Source organism: Octopus sinensis, linkage group LG12, assembly GCF_006345805.1.
Source record: "Octopus sinensis linkage group LG12, ASM634580v1, whole genome shotgun sequence".
NCBI lineage: Eukaryota > Metazoa > Mollusca > Cephalopoda > Octopoda > Octopodidae > Octopus > Octopus sinensis.
Window position 1 is genome coordinate 52,455,927 of NC_043008.1, and position 27,002 is coordinate 52,482,928.

The following is a 27,002-nucleotide window of genomic DNA, read 5'->3' on the forward strand; positions in this document are numbered from 1 at the left end:
TCACCAACTGTTCTAGGTTATCCTGGTTTGACATGGATTTCTGTTTGACATTACCCCTGACACTCTCAATCCTCTTACCTGTAGTAGCCACAGCAAATGGTAACTTTAAGCTAAATGAACAGAGGATCTCTCAAAACTTTGGTATTGCCACAAACAAGTGCAATGTAAATAATGCAGGTAAACACACAGTACACAAAACACCACATGTGGTCATGCAGTGAACTAGATTATCAGCTATGGGAATTTCAAGTTCTCCCTTGTAGTTTATCAGGATTAAAGGAGGTGCCAGACCTTCAGCTGTGGGAAAATCAGTGGCATACATCAACATAAAGTTTATTTTGGGCCTATAATTGCATTAGGCCAGAGCTTATCCCATTTCCTCAGGTGTTTAAGTGACTGGGAGTACGAGACTCTCCTAAAACTGGATGTCAGTCTGCCATGGACTTAATATCTAACCATGGCTGGAACTCATTTTTAGCTGGGTAGACTGGAGCAAAATAAATGAAGTGCCTTGCTCAAGGAGACAATGCACCAATTGGTCTCGGAATCAATCCCACAATTTATGATTGCAAGCCTAATATCCTAACCATTGAGTCACACACTACTACCACACACACACACACACGTTTTCATACAAATATACATATTCATATACACATGTATATTTATACATATATGAACAATGACACACACACGTATGCAGAAACAAAGACAATATTGCATGTTTATAAGAAATCAGACATTGACAAATACACACACACACATGCATGCACAAACACATGCATATGTGTACACACACACACACACACACACACATGTTAACACAGAGACACATTAACAAGTGAAATGGTAACAAAGCATTCAAATTGAATAAGAAATTGTCTTCATCAGGAAATATTCTTCTTTGGTAAGAATTGTAATGATACAGTTCCATTTATGCTTTGTCCATTGGCTGTCCTGGCAATGGTGGTGCCGAGGGGAAATTATAGTAAGGATAAGCAGGAGCAAAGTTCAGTTCCCCATGTGTGTATTTGTCATCCCCTTCGTCTGAGATGTTCACTTTGCCAAAGACACATTCTTCATATGCTGGAGGAGCTGAAGGAACTGCAAAAGATTACAGAGATTAGATTATAGGTTAATGAATGGTATGTGCATGTGTGTGTGCATGTCCATGTGTGTGTGTGAGTGTGTGTGTGTGTCTGCATTTTCATATCACAGAAAAAAATCAACTGTCAAAAGAGGTCAGGTAACAATAGAACCTCTATGTAGTCATTCTATCCACTAGAAAGAGCTGCCAAATCTTCAATTCATACCCTACTATTTAAAATATTGTAAAGGTAAAGACGGATAGTCATGGCTGGAATGGTTTTTATCATAGATCAGCAAGAACATGTTTGGCCAGGAACTAAACAACAACAAATGAAAGGGGAGAAAAAAAAGAGTGAGGGTGCAATAAAATGAGAGAGAGTGAGGGAGGGAGATCAAGAGGGAGAGGTTTTGACACAACTGTTTCATTAGAACCTTCATTGGTCAATGCTGACCATACACCTGCATGTCTATGTGCAAGTCTGAGCAAGGTGCCTTTGAAAGAGACTGGCAGTTACCCATGTCTGCAAATTTCTCCTCTTCATGTCATTGATGCTTATCAAAGGCCAGGGATGTGGTCCAATATAAAATGGCATCAGCATCATCACAATCATTGCTGTCAAGAAACAAAGAACTGTTACAGACACCACAAGGTATTTGGTCCCAGTGAATTAAGTCCATCAATTCACAGTCCAAGATTGGCATTTTTTATTGACCCTGAAAGCCTAAAATCAGAAGTTGACCTCAGTATAATTTGAACTCACAGCACCAGTAATCATAAAAAATACTGAAAGGCACTCTAGCCAACAATCTAATGATTGCCATTTTGTTATTCTTTTAAACTTTTAGTCTTCAACCCAGCCATATCAGGCCCAAATATTCTATCTGCTTTTTGTTCAAACTTAGTAGATCCAGCCTCTTACACGTACCCTACAATGTCATTCTAAATAGTGACAATCACATCACTGAAATATCAAAGCAACAAGATTAATGTAAGATTAATACAAAACAATGTGAATAAATAATAAGGATTACATTTGACAGAGTAATCAAAATGCTTAGGGGTTAAGCAGCTATGGCTTATAGAAACCCCCAAAAGACACAATGACACATCACAGAAACACAGTCACAATAAGTGAATGGAAAAGAGAGACATTTTACCCGAGGAATAGAATTATAGAAAGAATTTGGTCAGATGGTTGTGTAACATGAAACTTAATAAATAAAAAAATAAAAGCTTTGGCAGTGCATTTACTAAAATTGGAACAATACAGAGAAGATTAGCGTGACCCTGTACAAAGATGATATGAATATCTGTCAAGTGCTTTATATTTGTTTTCTATTGATGCATGCATGGCTGTGGTATTAAGTAGTTAGCTTTCAAATCATGAGGTTTCAGGTTCAGTCCTTCTTTGCTGCACCTTGGGCAAATTTCTTCTAAAATGACTATAGGCTGTCCAATGCTTTGTAAGTGGATTTGAAAGAGAGAAACTGTGTGGAAGATCTTCTTATATATATGTGTGTGTGTGTGTGTGTTGTAGGTATTTGCGCTTTTGTATCTGTGTTTATCCTCTCACCCACCACGTAACATGGTTTGTTTACACACCTGTAACTGAGCAGTTCAGCAAAATAGACCAACAGAGTAAGTAACAGGCTTAAAAAATTACCATATTTTAACATGTATAAGGAACCCTCATGTCAAAGGAGCTCACTAATTTTCGGGGCTTAAAAATTTGGAAAAAAAAGGTTTTGTAAGGGATTAGGGAAATTTTGATAAGTGCACCCACACTTATTAGGTAATGCATTTCATTTTTGTGTGCAGAAACCATTCCCCTTCATAAAACGGAAGCCCCAGATGGACAGGCCTTTAGAGTCAATTGTCTCTTCTGTCACTTGTCCTTCCTCTTTGCTCTCTTTTTATCTCCTGAGCAATTCTTCTTCCTTTATCAATGAGGATCTTTGTTGAAACAAATGCACCAGTTTGCCTTTGCTTTTTGACCCAGTGTGTGAGTTTTTCCTCCAGATTTGGCCACCTCTCTTCATCCTTGACATCTGCTCTCTTCATCCTTGACATCTGTAAAAGTTCATCTTTGTGCTTCTTCCACAGTCCAGTCATGGTAGCCATGGGAGGAGGTCCAAACTGTCTTTGCTGCAGCTTTATTTCCATCCTCCTCTGCAAACTGAATCACTTTCAATTTAAAATTTGCAGGATATGAAATGTGCTTTTTATTCTCAGCCTTTTTTTTGTGCTGGGAGAAAACAAAAATCTATAAAAAGAGTGATGCAGGATCAGTTTAAATAACAGTAGACAATACCTAAGATGGTGTCTCAGATGAATTTCCATATTTGGTTATGCTACACTCATGCTTGTTTCAGTGTGAGCTGCACTGCCATATATAGCTATTGAGCATACTTGCTGTCTCTGATAGGTTGTATGACCTCCGTATGCAGCCTGGGTTTTTAAAAAAGTGTTAATGTCTGCACTTGTGTGTTCACTCACAATTTTAAATACCATATAGAACTATCATGTTAATATAAAACTATGGGTTTAACAGTCTCATTGAGCACAAATAAATACTGTTTGGCAAATGATTGTCATTCATGATGGCCCCTTTATGTGCATGCTGTTGCTTGATGGATGGATAGCGGTCCACCCAATAGGACATCACAACTTGTTGGGTGTTGGCCTGAGGCTTGCGATGTTGTAAGTCAAGGAGATTTGAGGTTTGAGAAATTAAGTAATTTATTAAAATCTACAGCACTACCCTGAAACAATGAAAGGCAGAAAAGGGTTCCTTATACACATTAAAATATGGTAAGTACTTGGTTCAGAGAGTTCTACTAAATGCATCAAAGCTGTGCCCTTGTATGGCTGCAGTTGAATGAGTGAAAAGGGGTAAGAGATAAAAGATTATAAAAGGCAAGAAATACTTACTGGCACTGGCACCAGTGCCCATGGGTGTTGCACTGGGTTCTGGATAAGACGTCGTGGGTAAAAGAGCCCCAGACTGGGCTGCAGATCCATCACTATTATACTGGGGTGCATATCCACCAGCATTATACTGGTTCGGAGCAGGCAGTCCAGCTGAAGGAGCAGGAGGCATGTAAGTTGCTAATGGAATGGTTCCAATAATTATTTCCATTGGTAGTTTTAAAGACATGGCCATCGATGCTGACACAGAAAACTTTGGTTTTAAAAATAAATAAAAAAAAAATTAAAAAAAGATAAAAATTTAAGAGAAAGAATATTCTATTTCTATTATTATTATTATTATTATTATTATTATTATCATTATTATTATCATTATTATTATTATTATTATTATTTAAAAGGAGGCAGTGAGCTGGCAGAATCATTAGCACGCCAGACAAAATGCTTAGTGGTATTTCGTCTGTCTTCACGTTCTGAGTTCAAATGCTGCCGGGGTCAACTTTGCCTTTCACCGTTTTGGGATCAATAAATTAAGTACCAGTTATGCACTGGGGGCTGATGTAATCGACTTAATCCCTTCCCCCAAATTTTGAACTTGTGCCTATAATAGAAAGGATTATCATAATTAAAAAGGTGGTAAGCTGACAGAATCATTAGCACGCTGGACAAAATTTTTAGCGGTATTTCACCCACTGATGTATTCCAACTTCAAATTCCACCAATGTTGACTTTGCCTTTCAGTCTTTCAGGGTAGATAAATTAAGTACCAGTAAACAACTGGGGGTCAATGTAATTGACTAGTTCACTCCCCCAATATTTCAAGCCTTGTGCCTATAGTAGAAAGGGTTATTATTATTATTAAGGCAGTGACTTGGCAGAAGCGTTGGCATGTCAGGTGAAATGCTTAGTGGCATTTCATCAGTCTCCATGTTGTGAGATCAAATTAACCCATTTGATACCAATCCGGCTGAAACCGGCTCTGGCTCTGAATACAAATGTCTTGTTTTCATAAGTTTTGAATTAAAATCTTCCATCAAACCTTAGTCGCAGTTTATGTTCCTAACACTAGCTTAATGATATCTAAGTTATTTTACTAAATTCTTTGTTAAATTTAAAATTAATTGAAAGAAACACAGAGCATCTCAAAATAAATGCGGTAATGAAAGGGTTAAGGCGCTGAGCTGCAGAATTGTTAGTAAACTGGACAAAATGTTTGGCAGCATTTTCATCCAACAGGCTGGGCACTTTGTAGCTGGAATGTTGCCATACACCCACTGGACTATTCTAAAGAGGGTCAGTGAAGGGTATAAGGGAAGATGGCCAGGAAACAATTCTGGATATTGAAGACATTCTGAGCAGCCTCTTCTGGAAGGCTTTCAAATTGGGGACTGTAGACAATTTACAGAAGCCTTTGACATGGCAATGCTACTAAGAATGTAATGGCATTTTTCTTTTTTTGACACTCTTATGGTTTTGCTAATCTACCACTTGGAGGAGGAGGAAGAAGAGGAGGGGAAGGGGAAAGGAGAGGAGGAGGAGGAGGAGGAGGAAGAAGAAGAAGAAGAAGAAGAGAGGAGGAAGTGGAAAGGAAGAGGAGCAGGAGGAGGTGGTGGTGGAGGAGGAGGAGGAGGTTGTGGTGGAGGAGGAGGAGGAGGAAGAAGAAGGGGAGGAGGAAGGGGAAAGGAGGTGGTGGTGAAGGAGGATCGTCATCATTGTCGTCGTGACCATCATCATCATCATCATCATCATCATCCTTGCTGGTTTCAACATATTAGTGTTTGAAGGAGAGGATTTAAAGAAAGAAGTAAAGAAGTGAGAAAAAGAAAAACAACTATAAAAAGAAAAAAGAAAAGAATAAAAGAAGCTACATTTATTTGCAATGGGAGTGTGTGAGTGCAATTTGAGTCCATGAACGGGTTTTACCATGAAGTCATAACGAGGACACTAATAGTTTTGATTTCAGCTGGGATTGGGCAAATGTATCTGTGGAATGCAGGATATAATGTTTTTTTATTGTTCTGTTTCTTCAAACCAAATTGTTCCGATGCATCAGGATACATTTTACATCATGCAAACCAGTCGAAGCAATGACTTTCTTAAGTTATCAAATTAAGCTGTAGAGTCCTTAGTGATTGCTTCCTTATACCTAAGGCTGGGTTTTCCTTTACTGCAATGTCCTCTACTTGTTGGCCACACAAAAGAATTTTCAGAATTCAGTCATCTTTCATTTGAACATGTCCTACATATCTTTACTGATTTCTCAGCTTGCCTTTGATACTGGAGATATGACATTTTTCTAAGATTTTGACATTTGATATCTTGCTGAGCAATAATAATAATAATGATGACGATGATGATGATGATGACGATGATGATGATGGTGGTGGTGGTGGTGGTGATGATGATGATGATGATGATTATGATGATGATGAATGCCCTGATGCAGTACCAGTCAGTGGCTCTCACGGCTTTTGATCTTAACTAATTGATGAAAATGACAACAATGACAACATCAAAGGCATGGGAGTGGCTGTGTGGTAAGTAGCTTGCTTACAAACCACATGGTTCTGGGTTCAGTCCCACCGCGTGGCACTTTGGGCAAGTGTCTTCTACGATAGCCTTGGGCCGACCAAAGCCTTGTGAGTGGATTTGGGAGGCGGAAACTGAAAGAAGCCCATCGTACATATGTATATGTATATATACATATATATATAATATATATATATATATATATATATTATATATATATATATATATATATATATATATATATTATATATATATATATATATGTATGTGTGTGTATATGTTTGTGTGTCTGTGTTTGTCCCACCAATATTGCATGATAACCGATGCTGGTGTGTTTACGTCCCCGTAACTTAGCGGTTCGGCAAATGAGACCAATAGAATAAGTACTAGGCTTACAAAGAATAAGTCCTGGGGTCGATATGCTTTGTCCACTAAAGGCAGTGCTCCAGCATAGCCACAGGCAAATGACTGAAACAAGTAAAAGAGTAAAAGAGTCAAAGAAATCATTAATATATAACCAATAAATAATTGAAGCACTTACCGTCAATATATATTTTATGTCAATAATCTTACAGTACATCAGATTGGATGGTGGCAATGGTGGGATAAGAAGAGCAACTTGATTCCAATAATCGCTTTCCCCAGGCGGAATACCTCCTTGCGTTACAGATGTGATGTTTTTATGCCCAGTTGTTGTTTTAGTCGTTGCATGGAAAGAAATAATCTGCAGAGGGTTAGAAAGATAGAACATATTTTAAAATGATAATTTATATCTTAATTAATATGGTAATTATTTGGAATATATAATGTGCAGGTTTGGTTGTGTGGTAAGAAGTTTGCTTTCCAAGCACATGGTTTCAGGTTCAGTCCCACTGCCAGGTACCTTGTGCAAGTGTCTTCTATTATAGATCTGGGCCAACCAAAACCTTGTGAGTGGATTTGGTAAAAGGAAACTGAAAGAAGGAATATTGAGAGGAGAGTAGGCATTAAAGGAGATGATTTTGCGTCAGATGATGAAAGGTTAGGGGGTGATAGAGAGAGAGTCAGAGAAGCAGAAACAGGTGTTTTGCTATAGAGGAGGAACATGGTTACCCAGCCTCAGAAAGAGAGAGAGAGGTAACAAGAAAGAGGACAGAGACAGGTGTGCTGATGTAAAGGAGATACTTGGTTACCTAGCCAGAAGGAAGAATGAGAGAAAGATAGAGTGATCAAGAATGAGGGCAGAAACAGATGAGCTACTGTAGAGGAGATACAGAGTTACCCAGAGGAAATGTAAAGAAGGAAAAAAACGTGGTTTAAAAGAGGAGATGTAGTTTAGTTTCTTGGGGTAGGGTGTGTGAAAATTTTATTCTTACATGCAGGGGGGAACAAATCTTCTAGAACTCAGTTTTGCTGAGATCTTCTCTAGAATCTCGTATCTCGATCCATTGTCATTTTCTCCATGAGCCACAACATCCTGAAATCAGTCCTCACCCCCGTCTTCCTGGGACTCTCTCTTCCACAAGTACCATCCATTTTCAGTGACCAACACTTCTTTATACAGCTGCCTTCAGTCAAATGCATCACATGTCCAAACCAAAGCATTCTCCTCTCCTGCATGCCACATTTAATTCCTCTTATGCCCAACTTTTCTCTCACCACAGTTGCGCTTAGTCATTCATGCACACTGAGGTTGCACATCCAGTGGAGCATATGACCCTCATTCCTCTCCAGTCTATGCATGTCCTCTGCATTCAGAGCCCATGTCTCACTATCAGAGAGTATGGCCATTCGTACACAAGCATCATACAATCTATATTTCATTCTGAGAGTCTTTATATATATACACACACACTCACAAGGCTTTGGTCAGCCTAAGGCTGTAGCAAATGACACTTACCCAAGGATCCATGCAGTAGGAATGAACCCAGAACCATATGGGTGGAAAGTGAACTTCTTTGCCACACAAACACCTTCATCTAGGGGTATTGTATAATATCATGTGATGCCATTTGATGATCACTTTAACCTGACACAAACACCACACACACACACACACACACACACACACACACACACAGACACATGCACTGACACACACAGACATAAAATAAGGTGAAGCTGATAAAACTGTTCACTCACCATGTCTAGGGATGCTTTTGAATGGGTTATATCTCGGTTTGACATGTTACATATCTCAGCATTGATATAAATTTGCTCTCCACTTACGTAACCCGTCCGATATAAATTCACGTGAGCACTCAATGGTCCGGACTTGCAGCAACAGCAGCAGAAATGCTTGGTCCCTTGCTGTTGGAGTGGTTGCTGAAAAAAAAAATAAACAAAAAAAATCAAAGAGAAAGGAGAAAAACAAATAAGTAACTATATTCAATATGTTTCATCATAAACCCTTCCGTTACTGTATTTATTTTGAGATGTTTTCCTCTCAATTATTTTAAATATAACAAAGAATTTAGTAAAATAACTTAGTTATCATTAAGCTAGTGTTAGGAACATTAATTGTGACTAAAGGTTTGATGGAAGATTTTCATTCAAAACTTATGCAAACAAAGCATTTGTACTACAGAGCCAGAGCCGGTTTCAGCCGAGTTGGTAACAAAAGGGTTAAGGGTTAAGGATGATGATGATGATTATGATGATGATAAGTACTTACCAATGCATTTGGTGTCAGGTTTAGATCCAAAACAGAAATTATAGTGAACGGAATTTTGCACTTATGGTCAAATTTCCAAGGCTTATCTATAACAGCTTTTGCATAGTATCTTACATATCCGGTTCCTCCTTCATATGACGATGGAATATTGTACGGAAGCACAAACTCAAAAGGATAGTGATGCTCTCCGCAATTCAATAACACTTGATTAGCTCCCATAACTGGACCTACAAGAAGAATATGTATGCATAATGAAGAAAATATTTATATCGGTACCATGTTGGGCGTTGGTGCTACATAAAGTGTGCAACTGTAACAGTGCCATGTGACAGCACCTGTGCTGGTACTGCATAAAAGCACCTAGTACACCCTGTAAAGTGGTTGGCATTAGGAAGGGCATCCGGCCATAGAAACCATGCCACAACAGAGAAACGGAGCCCAAGCAGCTGCTCAGCTAGAGAAGCTCCTGTTAAACTGTCCAACCTATGCCCGTATGGAAAAACAGACATTAAATGATGATGATGATGATGATGATGATGGTGATGATGGTGGTGGTGGTGGTGGTGATGATGATGATGATGATGATGATGATGGTGATGATGATGGTGATGATGATGTTGATGATGATGATGATGATGATGAGTGCATCTATGGATATGAAGTGCCGGTGGCACGTAAAAAGCACCCACTACACTCACGGAGTGGTTGGCGTTAGGAAGGGCATCCAGCTGTAGAAACACTGCCAGATCAGACTGGAGCCTGGTGCAGCCTTCTGGCTTCCCAGATCCCCGGTCGAACCGTCCAACCCATGCTAGCATGGAAAACAGGCGTTAAACGATGATGATGATGATGATGATGCAATAAGTGAAGGAACAATCACAAGTGAAAATTCTGTAAATAATAACTATAAGCTTTAAGCTTTTAAGCATTCACCATAAATAAGCTTTAGAAAATAGTCTAATACAGGGGCACATAAGCCCCTTGACAGAACAAAACGGGTACTATAGTAAGCATGGGAATTGAATCCACATCTGTTATATTGGTTTTCCACATGGCACTAATACTCATCTTATTCCATTGAGGGCTTATATGCCCCTATATTAGATTATTTTCTCTAGCCAAAGCAAAGTGAGTGTTTATAAGCTTAACCCATTAGCATTCAAGTTAATATGTAACTTGAATGTAATCCTTATTCATTTACATTTTTAAAAATTAATCTGGTATTATCTTGTAGCTTCAAGATTTGAAAGATGCAATTGTTTATTTTCAGAATGACATTGCAGGGTAGGTGTGAGATACTGGTTCTGGCCAGTTTGAGCATAAAATGAGTAGAATATTCGGGCCGGATATAGCTGGTTTAAATACTAGAAGGTTAAGGTTTATTATTTACTGAATGCATAGATATGTATGTGTATGTCTATGTGTATATACAGGTGTATGAATGGCCGTGTAATTACAAAACAGTTTTGCAACAACAAAGTTTTGGGTTCAGTTTGTAATATTAGTGTTATTGCTTAAGGTGGTGAGTTGGCAGAATCATTTGTAACCAGGCAAAATGCTTTACTCTTTACTCTTTTACTTGTTTCAGTCAGTTGACTGTGGCCATGCTGGAGCACTGCCTTTAGTCGAACAACTCGACCCCGGGACTTATTCTTTGTAAGCCCAGTACTTATTCTATCCGTCTCTTTTGCTGAACCGCTAAGTGACGGGGACATAAACACACCAGCATCAGTTGTCAAGCAATGCTAGGGGGACAAACACAAACACACAAACATACACGCACACATATATACATATATACGACGGGCTTCTTTCAGTTTCCATCTACCAAATCCACTCACAAGGCTTTGGTCGGCCCGAGGTTATAGTAGAAGACACTTTTCAAGGTGCCACGCAGTGGGACTGAACCCGGAACCATGTGGTTGGTAAGCAAGCTACTTACCACACAGCCACTCATTTTATCTGTCTTTACGACCTGAGTTCAACTTTACCTCTCGTCCTTTTGGGATCAATAAAATAAGTACCAGTTGTGCAGTGAGGTTGATGCAATCGTCTTACACCCTCCCCACAAATTGTTAGCCTTGTGCCAAAATGTGAAACTAATATTAGTTTTATTGCTTAAGATGGCAAGCCGGTAGAATTGTTTGTAACCAGGCAAAAGGCTTAACAGTATTCAATCTGTCTTTACATCCTGAGTTCAAATTCCACCAAGGCTGACCTTGCCTTTTATCATTTTGGGGTCGATAAAATAATTAACAGTTGTGTACAGGGATTAATGTAACTGATTTGACCATTCTCCCAAACTTGCAAGACTTATACTAAAATTTAAAATCAATTTTAGTTTTATGCTGAACAGAACAGAAAACTACAAAAATAAAAACTGGCTTTATGTTTTGACCAATGGTATTTCTCCAGGGAATTATGCTTAACCCTTTCATTACTGTATTTATTTTGAGATAATCTGTGTCTCTCTCAGTTATTTTAGATATAAATAATAATAATGAAATTATTGTATACAGTGCTCAGGTGCACCACAACTTGTCAGAAAGTGCATATAAAGTATATGCAGTAATGTAGAAATGTCTGAAAAGCGAACAATGTATGAGTCAGATACATGCTTGCGTGTGTATGGAGGGGAGAAAATCAGGTGTAGTGTTGGCGAATCTCAGAAAGCATGGAAGTTTTGAAGGATGCAGTGCTCCAACAACTAACAACTGATGCCGGCAGTTTGTTCCATGCTTCAGCAACTCTCAGTGTGAAAAAATGTTTCCTAAAGTCATGGGAGCTGTGCTGTTTTCTGACTTTGTAAATATGTCCACGGGTTTTAGATGGATGGAGTTTGAAAAGGTGCTCAGAGTTATTGTTTGTACGATGGTTGATAATTTTATGGGTGTCTGCCAAGTCAGCTGCCAAACGTCGGAATTTCAATGTGTCCATGCCCAGGGAAGTAAGGTGTTCAGGATATGGCAAATGCCTGATTGAGGGTATTCTTTTGGTTGCACATCGCTGAACGGCTTCCAGACGATTGATATCCTGGGCAAGATAGGGGTTCCAGACCGGTGATGCAAATTCCAGGTGAGGTCTTACCATAGCTATATAAAGCCGCAGATAGATAGCTGGAGAGCGGCTCACAAAGGATTTGGTGAGTGATGCCAAGACACCCTCAGCCTTCTTGACAATTTTAGCGATGTGTTTTGTCCAACGCAAATCACTGTCGACAATAACACCCAGGTCACGTTCACATGAAGACTTTTTGAGACTAGTGTTGTGGAGGGAGTAGGTGGACGCTGGGTTTCTCTTCCCAAAATGCATGGTGGTACATTTGTCCACAGCCAGCTTGAGTTGCCAGTCCATGATCCACTGCTTCATGGTGTCCAGGTCTGCTTGCAATAGGGATCTATAGTGTACAGGATTTGACCTCTTTATTTCAAGGTACAGCTTGATGTCATCTGCATATTTCAGAACTTTGGCATTCTTTAAGTTGGCATCTATGTCATTAACATATGCAACAAATAAAAGGGGGCCACGAACAGATCCCTGTGGTACACCAGATGTCATCTCATAGGGCAAAGAGTGCTGTCCTAGAACTGTGACAACCTCTTTTCGGCCGAAAATAAAGGACTTCAACCAGTTATAGAGTTTGTCTCTTACACCCAACGCAGAAAGCTTCACCATAAGTCTTTTGTGTGGCACAGAGTTAAAAGCCTTAGCAAAGTCCAGGTAAACAACATCCACCCAGGATCTGCGATCAGTGATTTGGGTAACGTCCTCAAGAAACTCGATGAGTTGATTACAGCAGCTGGAGTTAGGAATAAATCCAAATTGTAACGGCTGGATGAGGCTGTGAGACTTCCAGAAGTTCCAGAGGGTTTCTCTGATACAGGATTCCATCAGTTTGGCGATGCAGCTAGTAAGACTGACGGGGGCGATAGTTGACAGGCGATGTGCGGTCGCCTTTTTTGAACAGAGGGATGACACTGGCAGTTTTCCACTGTTCTGGAGTAACACCATTGTCAAGACAGAATTGGAAGAATAGAGAATGTTGGCTTAGAAGAAAGTACCCACCGCGTTTGAGAAGTAGGTATGTAACACCATCGAGACCAGGAGAGGCATAATTGCGTTTATTCTTTAGGTGGTGTTGCAGCATTGCTGATGTAAATTGCATAGTAGATATAGAGTCCGATGTCAGTGGTGATGAAGATGGAACATTTTGGTCTTCGACAGTAAAGATGCCGGCATAGCATCCAGCAATGATTTCTGCACATTCTTCGGGATTGCCAGTAATCTGCCCTGTGTGGGGATTGTGAAGGGGACCCACTGGAGTTGTCACCTGCTTGAGGTGGTTGGCTGACCTATTGCGCTTTTTTTTTTTAACAAAGAATTCAGCAAATAACTTAGTTATTTTTAAGCTAGTGTTAGGAACATTAATTGTGACTAAAGGTTTGGTGGAAGATTTTAATTCAGAACTTATGAAAACAAGACATTTGTACTACAGAGCCAGAGCCGGTTTCAGCTGGGTTGGTAACGAAAGGGTTAACAACACAAAAATCTTAATCCTTCAGGTATTAACAGTTATGTTCATTTTAGTGGTTATAACCAAAACACCTTTTTACAGCAAGGCTAAAAAATATTCTTATATGAGTTATTAAGAAACCCTCTATGTGGTCAGTCAGCTTGCAAGAAATGGCAACCAAATCTCATTTAAATCATACCCTACTGTCTCAAAGAAGGAAGGACATAGTTGATAACATAGATGTAGTCTTAGAAGTACTATTTCTTAAAAAAAAAACATGTGACAGTCATGGCTGGAATGCTTTTGATCATAAATTTGTTTACTGAAGACTAACCTGTGGTTAAATAACAATAATATATTTATGATGAAATAAAATGGGAGAGGTTTGCAAAAGTGAAAGGTTTATGTGTGTCTGCATGTGCAAACTTGTGTGTGTGTGCGCACGTTCGTACATATGTGTGTTTGTTTGGATGCATGTCTGTGTGAATGTATTCAACATGTACATAGTTTCACATAATGGAAATTTACCTGAGCCATAGAGGACGACAGAATAATCAAAATACTTCTCTTTGGCTGAGTAATGATCCGTTGTGGTGGTTGAGTTTTCACCAGTTCCAGTAGTCCGAGTTTCACTCCAATAGACATGAGCTTCTCCTTTTATCTCCAGACGGACACCTAAGGAAGAAATCAGTAACATATCTAATTAAAAATATCATCATCATCATCATCATCATCATCATCATCATCATTTAGCATCCGTTTTCCATGCTAGCATGATATTTCTTTATTGCCCACAAGGGGCTAAACATAGAGGGGACAAGCAAGGACAGACAAAGGGATTAAGTCAATTACAGCGATCTCCCAGTGCGAAACTGGTACTTTATTTATTGACCCCGAAAGGATGAAAGGCAAAGCCGACCTCGGCGGAATTTGAACCCAGAACGTTACGGCAGATGAAATACTGCAAAGCATTTTGCCTGGCGTGCTAACGTTTCTGCCAGCTTGCCGCCTAATTAAAAATATCTAATTAAAAATATAGTCTACAAGAAGGCAGCAAGCTAACAATATTTTCTATGATTATGTTCTGTGTTCAAATTCTGCTGAGGTCGACTTTGCTTTCATCCTTTGGGGTTGATAAAATAAATGTCAGTTGAAAACTGGAGTTGATGTAATCAACTTGTCCCCCACCCCCAAAAAATTGCAGGCCTTATACCAAAATTTGAAACCAATATAATCCCACAATTACTAATATAAGTGTCAGTTGAATATCGGAGTCAATGTAATCAACTTGTTTCCTCCCCCCAAATTGCTGGCCTTGTACCAAAATTTGAAACCAATATAATCCCACAATTACTAATATAAGTGTCAGTTGAATATCGGAGTCAATGTAATCAACTTGTTTCCTCCCCCCAAATTGCTGGCCTTGTACCAAAATTTGAAACCAATATAATCCCACAATTACTAATCCACGAATATTCTCTCCCCACACTCTTCGAACGTTTTTCAAAGTCACTGCTTCTCTAAATTTGTTAATTGTATACCACTCAAGGCACTTACCTTTGCTTTTCTTTCTCACTCCTTTTGTTTCATTTGATCTACTAAATTACGGTTAGGATTCTACTAAATAGTTTACCCAATCCTTGAACCCCCTATTTCCCTATTCCATCTCCTACAAAAGTTCAAACTAGACATAAACTGAATTGTTTCCACTACCCTGGAAAGGACTCCTATCCTTACTTTGCAGACAAAGAAAAAAAAAAAAGTGAAATATTCTCAATAATAACATCAAGATTTGAAAGGTAAAACATTGTGAAAATATTTATAAACTGTGGCCTGGAAAATATAGCAACATGGAAATTTAATGCACTTTGTTAAAAATGAAATCCTTTTCAGATCAAAACAATTCAATAGCAGTTCAAATGTTACATACAAAAATCTGCTTAACAAATCTCAATGGATCATTGTTTTGTAAATCATTTAATTTTGTAAAATAGAAAGGCGCAGGAGTGGCTGTGTGGTAAGTAGCTTGCTAACCAACCACATGGTTCCGGGTTCAGTCCCACTGCGTGGCATCTTGGGCAAGTGTCTTCTGCTATAGCCCCGGGCCGACCAATGCCTTGTGAGTGGATTTGGTAGATGGAAACTGAAAGAAGCCTGTCGTATATATGTATATATATATGTATGTGTGTGTATATGTTTGTGTGTCTGTGTTTGTCCCCCTAGCATTGCTTGACAACCGATGCTGGTGTGTTTACGTCCCCGTCACTTAGCGGTTCGGCAAAAAGAGACCGATAAAATAAGTACTGGGCTTACAAAAAGAATAAGTCCCGGGGTCGAGTTGCTCGACTAAAGGCGGTGCTCCAGCATGGCCGCAGTCAACTGACTGAAACAAGTAAAAGAGTAAAGAGTAAAAGAGTAGTACAATTAATCATTTTATAAGTATATCAGTGCATACATATAGACATACAAACATACATACATGCATGCATACATACATCATTATCGTCATTTTCTCATCTACATTTCCATGCTTCATGAGCCAAAGGGAATTTATTGAGGTAGGTTTTTTCTATACACTGATGTTCCTCATCTCAATATTCCTCACATACAGTAATACTGTGATATACATGTTAATTTGTTCTCAAACTCATCACGCAATGCTATATATAATTTGTTCCCAGAAAAATATTTCACTGATAAAATTTATAATACTCGTAAATAAATCACAATAAAATACCAACAGAATGTAAAGAATATTTTATGTAAAGTAAAAAGAATATCAAGTTCATTTATAATAAAATATATTAGGCGTAGGAGTGGCTGTGTGGTAAGTAGCTTGCTTATAAACCACATGGTTCCGGGTTCAGTCCCACTGCATGGCACCTTGGGCATGTGTCTACTACTATAGCCTTGGGCTGACCAAAACCTTGTGAGAGGATTTGGTAGACAGAAACTGAAATAAGCCTGTCGTTTATATGTGTATATATATATATATATACATATATACATATGTATATATATATATATATATATATATATATGTATGTATGTATGTATGTGCGTGTATATGTTTGTGTGTCTGTGTTTGTCCCCCCAACATCGCTCGACAACCGATGCTGGTGTGTTTACATCCTCATAACTTAGCAGTTTGGCAAAAGAGACCGATAGAATAAGTACTAGGCTTACAAAGAATAAGTCCTGGGGTCGATTTGACTAAATCCGTTAGATTCACTTCAACATTTAAATTTAATTTGTCAAAATATTTTCATCACTGACTAAATCCCATGCTTTAAATAATGTTACTGAAGCCCAAACTTTTTTATCACATTTCCATATGAGTGGAAGGGTATTTTTTAAGATGTCTTTAAGTGCCCTAGGATTTTCCACTTGATAAACTAGCATTGGTCTTAAATCCCCAGATGCGTTTCCTCCAAATAATGTCAGTTGATCACATGCATCTTTAAAACCAAGCAGCACAGATTCTTCCTTAGCAATATAACTTCTGGATGGCATCTATTTCCAGAAAAGTCCTATTTCATTAACATTAAAAATCAGTTGTGGCATGAAGCCCGTTTTCTCAATTATTTCTGCCAATGTTTCTGGAAATTTTTCTGCTGCATCGACATCAGCACTTGATGCTTCTCCTTGCACTTTGACAGAATGCTAAACATCAATTTTTAAATTAACTAATCCATCCTCCGCTCGCAACAAAACTTTCATTTGTGTCACCTATAATTATACTGGAAAGAGACAATGCTTTGTTATAAACCATTGCCCATTTAGCATTCATATGCATGAATTGTATTTTGTCCCTTATCAATGCACTTAAAAGTTTTTCCATTTCTGGAATAATGCTCCCAGCATCTCTTTTATGAGTCCAGGTTGATTGCAAAGGCTGTGCATTTCTCACTTCAAATAAATATTTTTGGTTTTCTTTGAGAATTGTGCAGACTTACCCAAAACCATTACAAGTTGTGGTGACACAACCAGGTAGCAAAAGTGCTACATTGGAAACTGTGTGAAAAGTGAGTGCTAGAGAGAGGCAAGACGTGGTATTAGCACAAACTGCTGAGAGTGGTTGAGTCAGAGACTAGCAAAATCCTCTGGGATTTCCTGATCAAAACAGATCAGGTGCTAGAGCATAACAGACCAAACCTAGTGGTGATGGACAAGGTGTACCATTTATGCTATATAGTTGATGTTGCATGCTCCTTTCACCTACGAATAGTCAAGAAGGAAGGTGAAAAGATAGATACAATCCTCTTAAATACAAAATAGCCTGGCTATGGAAAATGAAGAAGGTGAAGATAGTGTCAATTATTGTTGGGTCCTTAGGAACAATACCAGAAGGCATCAAGTGGAATATAAAGGAAATTGGGATGAAGTACCCAGTAGAACTGTTACAAAAGGTTTGCCTCCTTCATACAGCCAGAATAATCAGGAAAGTATTAGATAGTCGAAAAGAGCAAATAGCATGGTACTGTAGGCTGCAGGTAGTAAGCCTGCTATGCATAGAAGATTCTGGGAGCTCCAACAAAACTTGTGATAAAAAGAAAATGATAATAATGAATTGGGGGCAAGTAGAGATAACCTTTTATTCAATCATTCATAGTAGATTACATAAAGCTGTTTGTGTAACCCTTAAATCTATTATATCCAATTTTATTTCAGTATGATTTTTTGTGTTGTATCTATAATTAAGTGTGACTGACATTTATTGAATGGTGTAGAATTGTTCTTTATGCTTTTTTTTTTGCCTGTAGTAGAATAGTAAAATCCATTCTTATAGTATTCTGTGATCCCAAGGTTGTCTTACCATAAATATCAATGTTTACACTGGACAGAGAGAGGATGGATAGAGGGAGAGAGAGAGAAAGAGGGTCTACTTTTCTTTTCATCTAAAAAAGAATAAAGCTTATCATGTCACTGGTAAATGAGATAAGAATGTCATCTTACTTCAAGAGAAGACTATAAAACTGTTTACTCTTGGGAGTGTGCCATCATTCTAGAAATGCAACACAATAGCCAAATCCCTCATATTCTTTTTATTACTCTCATCCTTGTCTAAAGTAACAAGCTGACAGAACTGTTAGAGCATCTGAAAAGGGCATGGTGATATTTGTTCTGGATGTTGTGTTGGAACAGAGAATACTGTGACAGTTACCATGAGAGAACCTCTCATATGGTTTTCTGATGACAATAAGCATTCTTATCTACATCAATAGCAGGAGACAATCACAGCAATTGCTGCCACCAAGACTTCCAGCTCACACCATTTTGGCTGTCCATGGCCCTGTCAATGGCAGATGCCTGACCACAGGGAAAAGAAGCAACTACTCCATTATCAATATACATAAAAGCACAGGGCCTGATCAGGTACAGGTGTCATGTGGGCTATTTAGGTGGTGATAAATGTCACATTCAAATGGTGATAAATGTCATACTTATTATCATCATATCATATCATGCCACGCTTATTATCATCATAATATAGGGTTTATTTTATGGTGTGAAACTGGCAAAATTATTAGAACATTGAATAGAAAATATTATGGTATGTTTTTACTCTCTGCATTCTGAGTTCAAATCCTAACCAGTTCAACTTTGTCTTTTATCTTTTTCAGGTCAATAAATGTGTATGTGTGTACAAACAAGGGTGTATGCGTGTGAGATAAAATACAGAGCAACTGGACAACAGGAAGTTTGTATCATAGGACCAGAAATGGTCTTAGGTGGGTTGGTAGCAAAAGGTATAACAGAAATATGGACCAAAGTGTTTCCGTTTAGTTCACAGTTTGCATCTGTTTTCAATTGGATGAACATTCCTCATTTTTAGTAGTAGTAGTAGTAGTAGTAGTAGTAGTAGTAGTAGTAGTAGTAGTAGTAGTAAATATAAAGATATTACTGTTAGTAGTACTGAAATAAATATTACTATTGACATTTTACACTAAATTATAGTTGAGCCTAACTTGGAAGATATTACATTACATAACTATTTAATTATTCCCCCAAAGAATCCGATTGCCCTACTAAATAAGAGCAATTTCCATAATCAAAACAAAAACTATAACAACAAAAAGAAACATATTGCCTCTGCTACAAATATCTCTAACATTTCGTAACCCTGTAACAATACAAGGAGGATAGGCATATATGAAGTACATGTATGACTGTGTGGTTAAAAAGTTTGCTTTCCAGTGACGTGGATGCAACGCGCTCGAGAAAATGTCTTCTACTATAGACTTAGACTGACCAAAGCCTCGTTGAATGGAATGGGTAGATGGACGTTGAAAGTGAATATTCAAAAGAAAACCAAGCTCGGTTTAGCAGCTGGTGATAAGAAACAAGCAACTCAGACTTCTGGAAATTTGAGCCTTTCAGTTATAATGCATTGAAAAATACCCTACATTTGTATTGAGTTCTGTAATTTATCGCTTCTGGTGAACAACAGAGATTTATGTGTGTGTGCGCGTGTGTGTGTATGTGTGTGTATTATAAATTTGTAGACGAACTAGAAGGCTGTAAATTACAGAGAAAAGCAACAATATAGGTCTTTTTATAATAACTGTAATTATATATTATATATACTAATAATATGTCACTCTAAACAGAGCACATGTTATTTGTATAAATAATATATAATTGCAGTTATTATAAAAAGACCTGTATTATTGCTCTTCTCCATAATTTACAGCCTTGGGGTTTGTATACAAATTATCTATCTATACATTAAAATTGGCTGAAATTGATGGGTGGGCTATGTGGATGAATTGGATGTGTATGGAGCCATGTAAGCATTGATACCGTGTTCAATTCCCAGTAGTTTGGCCCATCTTTAGGCTAAGTGGCTCTAAATGGAGCATATATTATTAGTATAAATAATATATATATATAGTTATTATATATATATGTATATATATATACATATATATAGATAAATACATATGAAGGGGTGCTGAAAAGTCCCAGATCTTTTCAGTTTGAACGGCAGTTTTTAACATAATTTCTAAGTAATAAACAATTTTAAACTTTGTATACTGGTAGAATGTGTTAATAAAACATCATTTTCTCTTGGCTTTCTTGAGAAAATTCTGTAGTTCGTAACATATTTCGTCTTTAATTTCTTGCATTTTGGCGATTTCAACCAATCACTGGCGTCTATTGAGTTAAAAAGCATTCTGTGCCGTATGAATATGTCCCTCGTTTAAGAAACAGATTGGGTTTATTTACATTTGGGAAGAAAAAAAGATACCCTCCCCCCCTAACCCTAACACACTCTGCTAACACCTAAATAAAACCTTTCTCTTAACATTCTACGGTTGTGTTGTCTTTCTTTTCTTTTCTGGCACACTTACTCATTTATCCATTTTTGCTTTTATTGTAAGCAACCATGTGGTGTATTAAATGAGTCCTTCATTCGTCACCTCTCCTTTCGCATGGTCGTTCTACATACTTAATATATAGGTAAAAACTGTACATATAACTTATATAAGGTGAAAACATGATAAAGTTATAAATAATAGCACATAAACTATTGGGTTAAAAAGGCTAAAAAAACAAAATTGATTCAATATCAATGACAGAAAAAAAAAATTCAGATCTTTTCCTTTTGAACGGCACACAATTTCTAGTTAACTAAACACTTTAAAACTTCGTATACTGGTAGAATATGTCAAAATAAAACATTTTTTTCTCTTGGCTTTCTTGATAAAATTGTAATTCGTTTGTTTAACGTAGTTTAATTTTTCAAATTTTAACCAATCGAGTTAAAATCATTTGCTGCATCTAAAACTGAGACAGCATCCTGTCACTAACCCTAAACCTCACCCTAACCCTAAATTTCTTTTTCTTAATTGTTAAATTAATTTAATTGTTACGCAGCAAATGATTTTAACTCAATGGAGGTAATCGATTGGCTAAAATTGCCGAAATGCTTGAAATTTCAGACGAAATATATTACAATCTATAGAATTTTCTCAATAAAACACATTCTACCAGTATACGAAGTTTAAAACTTTTTAGTTACCTAGAAATTATGTTACAAAGTGCCGTTCAAAAGGAAAAGATCCCAAAATTCTTAATTATTCCCCAAAATATATTATGTAATAAACAAGGAGGCATAACTACAAATGCGTACCCCCAACCGACTTTGTTGCCTCATAACTTCCAGAAAAATGGATACTTTTAATGAAACTTTCAACAAATAACCACTCAAATCCTGTAGATTGATTGTATGTAAAGATTTGTGGCCAAAAAATTTTCTGAGGGGTTGGGGAGTTTCGGAAAATTCACTCGACCAGACATTCTTCATCTGAATTTGGTAGCAAAATTTTTTTGCAAGGGGACATGAGGAAGGGTTTCTGAAAAATGGAGTTTCAGATTAAACGGCTCACACAAGTTGGAATACTTACTTTTTACTTGTTTCAGTCATGTGACTGTGGCCATGCTGGAGCACCACCTTTAGTCGAGCAAATCGACGCCAGGACTTATTCTTTGTAAGCCTAGTACTTATTCTATCGGTCTCTTTTGCCGAACCGCTAAGTTACGAGGACGTAAACACACCAGCATCGCTTGTCAAGCGATGTTGGGGGGACAAACGCAGACACACAAACATATACACACACATACATACATACATATATATATATATAAATATAAAGCACCCACTACACTCTTGGAGTGGTTGGCGTTAGGAAAGGCATCCAGCTGTAGAAACACTGCCAGATCAGAGTGGGCCTGGCGCAGCCTTCTGGCTTCCCAGACCCCAGTTGAACCGTCCAACCCATGCTAGCATGGAAAACGGACGTTAAACGATGATGATGATGATGATGATATATATATATATGATGGGCTTCTTTCAGTTTCCGTCTACCAAATCCACTCACAAGGCTTTGGTCGGCCCGAGGCTGTAGTAGAAGACACTTGCCCAAGGTGCCATGCAGTGGGACTGAACCCGGAACCATGTAGTTGGTAGACAAGCTACTTACCACAAAGCTACCCCTTTGACAGGGTTCTTTCCTTTTTCTAAATTTTCCCCTCACCACAGTCTTTCAAATGATGGGAGGTATCACCATCATCATCATTTAGCGTCCGCTTTCCATGCTAGCATGGGTTGGACGGTTCAACTGGGGTCTGTGAAGCTGGAAGGCTTCATCAGGCCCAGTCAGATCTGGCAGTGTTTCTACGGCTGGATGCCCTTCCTAACGCCAACCACTCCGTGAATGTAGTGGGTGCTTTTTACGTGCCACCCGCACAGGTGCCAGACAGAGCTGGCAAACGGCCACGAACGGATGGTGCTTTTACGTGCCACCAACACGGGGGCCAGACAGAGCTGGCAAACGGCCACGAAACGGATGGTGCTTTTACGTGTCACCGGCACGGGGACCAGGCGAAGCTGGCAACGGACACGAACGGATGGTGCTTTTACATGCCACCGACACGGGGGCCAGACAGGGCTGGCAAACGGCCACGAACGGATGGTGCTTTTACGTGCCACCGGCACGGGGGCCAGGCGAGGCTGGCAACGGACACGAACGGATGGTGCTTTTACATGCCACCGACACGGGGGCCAGACAGAGCTGGCAAACGGCCACGAAACGGATGGTGCTTTTACGTGTCACCGGCACGGGGGCCAGGCGAAGCTGGCAACGGACACGAACGGATGGTGCTTTTACATGCCACCGACACGGGGGCCAGACAGGGCTGGCAAACGGCCACGAAACGGATGGTGCTTTTACGTGTCACCGGCACGGGGGCCAGGCGAGGCTGGCAACGGACACGAACGGATGGTGCTTTTACGTGTCACCGGCACGGGGGCCAGGCGAGTCTGGCAACGGACACGAACGGATGGTGCTTTTACGTGTCACCGGCACGGGGGCCAGGCGAGGCTGGCAACGGACACGAACGGATGGTGCTTTTACATGTCACCGACATGGGGGCCAGACAGGGCTGGCAAACGGCCACGAACGGATGGTGCTTTTACATGTCACCGACATGGGGGCCAGACAGGGCTCACGAAAAAGAAACATTTTGAAAATCTACGATGTTTTTCACTCCCGTCACCCCTTCACTACCCCATCCCAACCCGGACCGATTTTGGCTAATTTTTTTTTTTCTCATTATGTTCTTAAAATCCATGGGAGAAACATTTTCGGTTTAAAAAAATTGTTAATATTTTCAAATGAAAATGTGTGATTTAAGAGAGATCTGGTTGTTATTTCTAGCACATTCCAAGACCTCTCTCCTCTTTTCTTTCTCACTCCCGCATCTATTGATGTTTTTCAATATTTTTTCCTCCGTGGCTGTGTGGTCAGTAGCTTGCTTACGAACCACGTGGTTCCGGGTTCAGTCCCACTGCGTGGCATCTTCGGCAAGTGTCTTCTACTATAGCCTTGGGCCCACCAAAGCCTTGTGAGTGGATTTGGTAGCGCATATATGTGTGTGTGTGTGTGCATGTGTGTCTGTGTGTGTGTGTGTGTGTGTGTGCGTGCGTGTGTATGTATATGTGTGTGTTTGTGTTTGTCCCACCAACATCGCTTGACAACCGATGCTGGTGTGTTTACATCCCCCGTAACTTAGCGGTTCGGCAAAAGAGACCGATGGAATAAGTACTAGGCTTACAAAGAATAAGTCCTGGGGTCGATTTGCTCGATCGACTAAAGGCGGTGCTCCAGCATGGCCACAGTCAAATTACTGAAACAAGTAAAAGAGTAAAAGAGTATAAATACATTTGGTGGAGTTCTGATCTAAGCTGGTACTAAAAAACCCTCAAAACTTTTTAAAACTTTTACGAATTTTCACAATTTTTTTTTTCCGATTCTGTCATTTTCAACATTCCAAGCCATCAGTTGTTTAACTCCAGGTTTGCATTTATCGAGTTTGTCCTACGACCTAAATTATCCCGACTGTAACCATCTTGTCTTTTCTCTTTCGTATTTTTGTTGCATGTAGAACAGTGTTATGTTACGCCACGTGTACTTCTTTTAAAGCCAATGAGATGTAATTTAAGGGAAATTTAGCAGCTATTTCTACCAGATCGAACGATTACGGAGAGCTATGATTCCCAACATTGTCTATGTGACCCGCATTTATACAAAAATCTTATAGAACTCGTAAACCCTTAACAACAAACATCACATTTGAAGAGGAAGTGTCAATTTTCTGTTTATTCATTTACATATGTTTTTAATCGAATTACAGAATACTGTGGAATGATAACGTTCTTGGTATTCTGTTCAAATTCCGCCGAGGTCGACTTTGCCTTTCATCCTTTCGGGGGTTGATAAATTAAGTACCAGTTACTCACTGGGGTCGATGTTATCGACTTAATACCTATGTCTGTCCTTGTTTGTCCCCTCTATGTTTAGCCCCCTGTGGGTAATAAAAAAATAGGTATTCTTAACATCACAAAATTATTTTAAAGAGAAATTTAATTTTATTCTGGAAAGCGACTTTAATAAAGCATATTCTTTCCCTCTTTGCCTATCTCGAACCCTTATGGGGTTCGAACACATCCTAGTTAAACTTGCTATTAAGTTTACTTTAATTTGGTTAAGAAATAATTCCTTGTTCGAATTGTGTATTGATATTTTGCATTGTTTCTCTTGTTTTAATTCCTTTTTACACTCTATCCTGTATCGTCACAAAACAACAACACCGCTACCGCTGCTACTACCACTTGCATCTAAGTGGATCTGATGCGCACTGAATTTGTAGGAACCGAGTTACATAAACTACATTTTTCTTTCAAGGTGACACCCTTTTCTGTATTTTAATGTGCCATTCCGCCCATCCATCTATCATTTTCTTTCGTCGCCTCTCTCTCTCTCTCTTCTACATTCAATCACTTTTCTCAACTTTCAAAACGCACTCTCTTTCTCTTCTTTTCTTTCAATTTCATTAGAACTATCAATATTATTTTTATTTGATTCCTTTACAAGTATCGTGTAACTTGAAATTGTGGACTTAAACAGAATAAGCAATCAGTATTGTAATTACTGATGCCTGGAAGCTTAATAATTGTTATTTTTAATAGGTCACTTTCACTTTATCAAACTTGCGCTAAACTGCAGAAGACTTGACGCTGTGGTTTGTTAGTGGCATAACTACAGAAGTGTACCCGCCACTGACTTTGCTGCTTCATAACTTCTAGAAAAACGGATACTTTTTAACTTTCAACAAATAGCCACTTAGATCCAGTAGATTTAGTGTATGTAAAGATTTGTCGCCAAAAAATTTTCTTACGGGTCGGGGAGAGGTGTTTCGGAAAATTTACGCGACCCGACATTTTCCTCCAAATAACTTTCAGGAAAATGGGTATTTTTTAATGAAATTTTATACAAATACCTTTCAAATGGTATAGATTACGGTTACAAAGAAATTTGTTGGCAACATGTTTTTGCAAGGGGGCGGGGAGGAGCGAAGAGTTTCTGAAAAACGGAGTTTCGGATCAGACGGCCCACATAAGTTTTTCACCACAATCTTCCGAATGATGGGAAGCATCTTTTCACAAAGAAAGAATAATTTTGAAAATTTATGATTTTTTTTTTCACTCCCGCCAATCCCTCACCACCCCAGTCCGGACCGATTTTGAGCAGTGTCCCCCCCCTCCCCCCTGCGCACTTAAAATCCATGGGAGAAACGATTTCGGTTTAAAACAAACAAAAAATTGTTAATATTTTCAGAGGAAATTATGTGATTTAAGGGAGACCTGGCTGTTGTTTCTAGCACATCCAAGACCACCCGCTTTGTTTTTTGTTTCACTCAAATATGGGCGGAGCTCTGATCGAAATCCGTTTTAAAACATAATTTTCTTATTTTTACGAATTTTCACAAATTTTTTCGATTCTCTCTTCTGATGACCTTTGTTTTCTAACATAGTAAACATCAAAACAAAATAAACTTACGTATAGATAAATTTAACAAAATAATAAATTAAAAGGTTTATAAAATATTTTCTAAGTTCTTTTTTTTCTCTCTAACTTACCTCGCGCTTTCATAGGTTCATTCAGTATAATTTGTACAAGTCCACTCAACCTCTGACCACCGTAATAAACTCGCGATGGATTGTTAAAATGGATCGTTAGACTTCTTAGCTTCCCCATCTCTGAAATGCTGGATTACGTGCAAACAAGCGTGCAGTTGCGATTGCAAGCAGGATGGCTCCCCCCACCTCCACCATACACACACGCGCACTCTCGATATAGGAGTGAACAACGACCAATATAGAGCAAGCGGTGTACCACTAAAAAATGGACCTTTTATTTTTTTTTCTTTTACTTGTTTTAGTC

At 38.7% G+C, this 27,002-nt stretch overlaps 1 protein-coding gene and 1 pseudogene across 1 annotated transcript; one reads left to right on the plus strand and one right to left on the minus strand.

Moving 5' to 3' along the window:
• Positions 1-540: 540 nt before the first annotated feature.
• Positions 541-26,938, minus strand: LOC115217864 (arrestin domain-containing protein 17). The gene is made up of 7 exons (XM_029787577.2): positions 26,699-26,938; positions 14,242-14,388; positions 9,201-9,427; positions 8,669-8,851; positions 7,089-7,271; positions 4,022-4,271; positions 541-1,104 (listed from the first exon to the last, which is right to left on the minus strand). The coding sequence occupies exons 1-7, from the start codon at positions 26,814-26,816 to the stop codon at positions 935-937; spliced, it is 1,278 nt and encodes a 425-aa protein (XP_029643437.1). The 5' UTR covers positions 26,817-26,938; the 3' UTR covers positions 541-934.
• LOC115218179 lies at positions 2,323-2,422 on the plus strand (annotated as a pseudogene).
• Positions 26,939-27,002: the final 64 nt, after the last annotated feature.

What these genes read in the sequence shown, in the direction of transcription:
- LOC115217864 (XM_029787577.2), bottom strand. Translation starts at nt 26,816, where the DNA reads ATGGGGAAGCTAAGAAGTCTAACGATCCATTTTAACAATCCATCGCGA. An exon ending in TGAACCTATGAAAGCGCGAG is followed by an intron (nt 14,389 to 26,698) that starts GTAAGTTAGAGA and finishes TTTCTTCCTTAG; the next exon opens with GTGTCCGTCTGGAGATAAAA. An exon ending in ACATAAAATATATATTGACG is followed by an intron (nt 4,272 to 7,088) that starts GTAAGTGCTTCA and finishes TTAAAACCAAAG; the next exon opens with TTTTCTGTGTCAGCATCGAT.